Source organism: Arvicola amphibius, chromosome 6, assembly GCF_903992535.2.
Source record: "Arvicola amphibius chromosome 6, mArvAmp1.2, whole genome shotgun sequence".
NCBI lineage: Eukaryota > Metazoa > Chordata > Mammalia > Rodentia > Cricetidae > Arvicola > Arvicola amphibius.
Window position 1 is genome coordinate 29,091,370 of NC_052052.2, and position 6,051 is coordinate 29,097,420.

General features: G+C 51.6%; 1 protein-coding gene across 2 annotated transcripts; it reads right to left on the bottom strand.

Moving 5' to 3' along the window:
• Window positions 1–216: 216 nt before the first annotated feature.
• Window positions 217–3,409, bottom strand: Hpcal4 (hippocalcin like 4). Of its 2 annotated transcripts, XM_038335042.1 has the most exons (3): window positions 3,248–3,409; window positions 2,899–3,114; window positions 217–414 (listed from the first exon to the last, which is right to left on the bottom strand). In XM_038335042.1, exons 1-3 carry the CDS (start codon window positions 3,407–3,409, stop codon window positions 217–219), a joined length of 576 nt encoding a protein of 191 aa, XP_038190970.1. The 2 variants fall into 2 exon arrangements, with proteins under 2 accessions (XP_038190970.1, XP_038190971.1); XM_038335043.1 differs by lacking the exon at window positions 2,899–3,114.
• Window positions 3,410–6,051: the final 2,642 nt, after the last annotated feature.

Consider the following 6,051-nt stretch of genomic DNA (forward strand, 5'->3'; position numbering starts at 1 on the left):
CTGAGGACAGGCTACTTGAGAGGACCCGTCTCTTTTGCAGGATGAGGTGGTCCCTCGTGGAACTTGACTGAGGACAGAAAGGCTTGGGCAGAGGAGTGGGTGACCTAGAGAGTGAGGCTGGAAGGCCCCTCCCCCCGGGAATGGGCCAGCAGAGAGGACATCAGGTTGGGTGGTGCCATGCCTGTCCTGGCCAGGGACCCTGCCCCTCACCAGTCTCTACTTCTGCATGTCACACTGCAGCAGCAACACAATGGATGGGTCACTCTTGGCTGCCTCCTTGAACTCCTCCAGCGTAATCTGGTCGTCCTTATCCTGGTCCATCTTCTTGAAGATCTTGTCTACGCGCTGCTGCGGTGTGAGCCCATCCTGGTTCATGCGCATCATGATCACGGTGCCGACCATCTTATAGATAGCCTGATGGAGCAGAGACGGAGGTGTGAACACCCGACCGGCAGGGAGGACCGAGGATGAAGAAAAAGGATCTGGGGGTGGACTGAGGGGATAATGGGGGAGGAGAAGGCACTAGAAAGAGACACATGCTTGTTAAGACTGGCTCTTTAGGGCTGGCTAGGTGGCTCAGCTGGTAAGGAGCTGGCTGCACAAGCTTGATGACCTGAGTTAGGTCTCCAGAACCCACATAAATGTGAAAGGAAAGAACTAACCCCACAAAGTTGTTCCCTGACCTCACACAGACACTGTGGTAATGCACCCCTCTCCATCGTGTACATACACACACACACAGACACACAGACACACACACACAGACACACACACACACAGACACACACACACACACAGACACACACACACACAGACACACACACAGACACACACACAGACACACACACACAGACACACACACACAGACACACACACAGACACACACACACACAGACACACACACACAGACACACACACACAGACACACACAGACACACACACACACAGACACACACACAGACACACACAGACACACACACACACAGACACACACACACAGACACACACACACAGACACACACACAGACACACACACAGACACACACACAGACACACACACACAGACACACACACACAGACACACACACACAGACACACACACACAGACACACACACACAGACACACACACACAGACACACACAGACACACACACACAGACACACACAGACACACAGACACACACACACACAGACACACACAGACACACACACACACAGACACACACACACAGACACACACAGACACACACACAGACACACACACACAGACACACACACACAGACACACACACACAGACACACACACAGACACACACACACAGACACACACACACAGACACACACACACACACACAGACACACACATGTTTCTTTACTCATTATGACCTGGAGCTTGCTATGTAGACAAGGCTGGCTTTGAATTCACTATGTAGACTATGCTGGCTTTGAATTCACAGAGACTCATCTCCCTCTGCCTACTGAGTTCTGGGATTAAGGGCGTGCTCCAACACACCCAATCAATTAAAAAGACAAAAAGACTGTCTCCCTGATAAGTACCTTAAACGAATCATGTCTTAACAACTCTTTAGCCCACTTCTCACCTGTTGGGCCTCTAGAATTCTCTGTCTCAACAAGTATCGCCTTCATTCTGCCAGATTTAAAACAAAAACAAAAACAAAAAAAAAAAAAAGCCTCAAGTTGAGACAATGCTTCACCTGTAGCCCAAGTTGGCTTCGAACTCATTATGTTGCTCAGTCTAGTCTTGAACTTACCACCCTTCTGCCTCAGCTTCCTGAGTGCTGGGATGACAGAGGTGGGACACCATGCTTAGTTTCTCACGTCATTCTTCTCTCCCCTCCTCTACACACATACATCCACTCCTTCAGCCAAACACACCAATTCTAATTCTGCCATGGGCCCTATGGCGACTTCTTTCCACCATTTCCACAGCGCGTGCACGAAGGCAGCTTCCACCAGCTCCTGACTGGGTTTCTCCTAACTGGTCTCCCTGCCTGTGCGGCTCACACTCTCCTCTGTCATCTGCTTCTCCACACTCAGAAGATACTTAACGCTTCTACTCTAGCCGGAGCCACTGATGGGATTCCTGGCTCCCTGTGGGAGCATCTTCCTGTCATTCTCCGCGCCCCCTCCCCCAATTCACACCTCCACTACTGCCCAGGCCTCCTAATACAGTTCGAGCCACGCAAACACAGCTTCACTGACATGGGTGGTTCACTCCGCAGACTTCAGCATCAGCACCTTCTCATCTTCCTTCATCACTCTCCCTTCCTTTACTTTGCTTGGTTTTTTTCATACCATTTACTGCCTGGCAAGACCCAAATTTACTTACTGATTTACTAGAAGGAGTCTCCTATGAAAACACATGGCAGACACAATTTTTTTTTAAAAAAGACAAAACTTAAAAAAAAAAAAACCAGAGAGAGATAGAGGGAGGAAGGGAAGAAGGGAAGGAGGGAGGGAGGGAGGGAAGGAGGGAGGGAGGGAGAGAGATAGAGAGTCAGCAAGGGCGCAGCCTAAGGTCAGAAGCCAAATGTGTGGGAATTGGTTCTCCCCTACCACGTGGGGTCCCAGGCTCAAACTTAGGTAGTTAGACTTGGCAGCAAGCACCTTTACATGCTGAGCTGTCTCTTCAGACCTCAATACTTACTTCTTGAAAAACAAAATGGCTAACCACTTGACTACCCTAGATTTGATTCACGGATGGCTGCCACATGCTGCCTTTTGTTCATCAGGGAATATACGGGGTATCTGACACCATCTACCCCACGGGTGAAGCAATGAACAAGGGGCCTGCAGAAATGTGGTGGGAGAACGCTGGGGAGCCGCTAGGAGACTCCTGAGGATCAAGGACACTGGACGCCCACCCTGGCCCCGCACCTCGATGATCTCCAGCATCTCCAGGCGCGTGATGCGCCCGTCGCCGTCCAGGTCGTACATCTCAAAGGCCCAGTTGAGCTTTTGCTCGAAGCTTCCACGGGAGGTGACAGAAAGGGCGCAGATGAACTCCCGGAAATCGATGGTGCCGTCACCGTTCTTGTCGAATGTGCGGAAAGCATGCTGTGCAAACTTGGAGGCGTCTCCGTAAGGGAAGAACTGAGGCAGGGATATGGGTTATTGGGGTGTAGCGACAGTACCACCCTCCCCGTCTACCCCATCCTTCTGAGTTCCGCCAGCTTTCAGGTCCCCGGTACTCGCCCACCCCGCCACGCCACGCCCCACCCTGCACCTTGATGTAGAGTTGCTGAAACTCCTCCAGGTTGAGGATGCCGCTGGGACAGTCCTTCAGAAACCCCTTATACCACTGCTTTAGCTCCTGCTCGCTGAACTCTGTGTTCTGCACCAGGTCTTCCAGCACCTCGGGGGCCAGCTTGCTGTTGTTCTTCCCCATGGTGGGTCTGCAGGACAGAGAGCTCCCTCAACACGGCCCAGGCTAGAACCTCACCTCTGCAAAGTGATTTTCCACCCTCGCCCAACTTGGACCTTTCTTCACCCGTCCACAAGGGGGCCCTCTTCCTAAAGTCAATATTCCTCTTTCCACAACAGCCTCCCCTTTCCCTGGCCACCCACTTCAGCAAGCCCCACCTTCCTCAACATGCTCAGCCTTTACTCACCCTCTTCTCATAGGGAGCCTATTTTCACTGGATCTCCCTCTTCCCAGAGCAGGACCCCCTCTCCCCTGACAACACCCTGCACCCCAGAGCGAACCCCTCCCGGAAGGACATTTCCAGCCTTTCCTGAGGACAACTGACCCCCTCAGTGACTTCTGGAACAATCTTCATCCCTACCTCTCCCATCACCCATCATTCCCTAGGTCCCTAGCATAAAGCCTCGATTAATTTCCCTGCTAGCAAGGACTGTCTGCATTCCGCACCCTCCCTTCTGGGTAGACTTCTCCCAGTGTCCCTCAGGAACCATTTCCCAAGTTCTTCCTCCAGGCCTTCCTGGGGGCCCCACACAGGAAGCATCTCTCCTTCCTTCCTGTGTATAAGAAGAAATCCTAGCCTGGAGCAGGGATGGCCCTGATTACAGTTTGCTTTTCATTAACCCATTCACTCCCTGAGCATTTGCTGGGGGTCTGGACACAGTATGAAGATGAAACTGAGATACGCCAGCCTTCAGCGGCTCATACAAGGTTTCCAGAGACAGACGACAAAGAGCCTTCAATCCATGCCAACCTGGACATTTTAAAGCAAGAGTTTGGAAGCCAACATTCATCCCATAGCATAGGATGCTCACAATATGCCAGGTCCTGATCCATGTCCTGGAAATCCAGGCATTTTGGGGGGAATTTTTTTTTGGCTGCAATGTGCAAGATGATTTGAGGGTAAAGCTGAAAAGATGGCTTAGTGGCTAAGGGCACTTGCTGCTCTTCCAGACGATCTAAGTTTGGTTCCCAGCACCCTGGGTATATCAAGTGGCTCACAACCGGCTGTAATACCAGCTCCAGGGCATCTGCCACCTCTGGTTTCTGAGGGCACCTGCACTCGTGTGCACATAACCACGCATGCCTACACATCATTGAAAAAAAAATAAAAACAGATCTTGAGTGCAAGACGGCTTGAGGTGGAGAGTGCTGTGCTGTACAAGGAAGGGCTTGGCATACAGTTCAAATGGAGAGATGTGGACGGACTGAAAGGTGCTGAAAGGGGACATTGGTAGCCCTTGCTGACTGGACTGAGGAGTGGGATGAACATAGAAAACAAGGCAAATGGTTCCCAAGCTCCTTACCGTATATCTCTGGATCTCCGGATCTCAGGATCCTCCTCTGGGTCATGAGATCAAGGAGCAGATTCTTTCCTAGCCACCAGCCTACCACCACCAGAAGATGAAGAATTCCACAGGATAAGCCAAGGGGGGAGGGGAGGACACATGCTATCTTCGGGAGCTTAAAACTGCACCAGGGCCAGAGTCAAGGGTGCCTCTAGACCACCCGTAGGCAGAAGTGAGGGACCATCTCAGCTGCATCCTCCCCCAACAATTGTGTAAGCTCAAGGCGTAAGGAAGTTGGAAACCCCGGAAGCAAAGGTGTCTGGTGGGGGAGGCAGAACCTCTCCCGGGGCTCTTGTAGGATGTGCCTGAGTGTCTGCACGAGGGGCTGGGTCTATGTGTAGGAGGGTGTCAACCATGAGGCTGCAAATCTGTCAGAGCGCACACGTTTCTATGCGTCATGGTGTCTGTGTGGTCCTCACCCTCTGCTCCCTTTCTTCTCTCTCCTGTGCTACCTTCCCACCCTTCCGTCTTCAGGGTCCTTACCTGTGCCCCGCCCCTCCTTGGCCCTAGACCCAGTGAGGACCAGAAAGCACCCCTCATCTCTTTTAGATTGTCAGAAAGCTAAAGTAGGCAGCACCGTTTGATATCATCCCCTTGTTTTAGTGAAAGACAAAATTGAGAGAGAGCAGTGGTTTAGACGGGAGTGGCAGTCAGTGGAGGAGTCCGCTGAGCATCCAGGCTGAGTCCCTACCACCTGCCTGATTGTCCTCTCTACATCATGACTGTTCTTTCTCAGCACAAACCTTCTCTACCCCTACCTGCCTTCTTGGAAAAATAGCTCTAATCTTGTGGTCTCTGAGCAACCATTTTGCCTGAGCTGCATGCAGCCCACAGACTCTGATAGGAGAAACTACCTGTCCACCCTAGTGGTCCACAAACAACCTTGAGCCAACACAGCTGCAGCCAGGTTCAGCCTCAACTCGAACTTCTTCCTTGCCCCCACCTCCTTCTCTCTCTCTCTCTCTCTCTCTCTCTCTCTCTCTCTCTCTCTCTCTCTCTCTCTCTCTCTCTCTCTCTCTTTCTCCCTCCCTTCCTTCCTCTCTCCACCACCTCTGGGTGTGCAGTATAAGGAGAAGAAAACAGATCCTATGGACTTTTCAGATTTTTCCCTTTTCTCCAGGTCCAGCTTGCCATCGGGTCTTGTGTTTTTTTTTCCTTTTGAAATGTTCCTGGAATATTTGCTACGTCCATGAGATCACAGTGCTGAAGACCAGCCAAGCTCTTTGCCAAGTCAGGCCCATAGTCAACAGGGCTTACCTG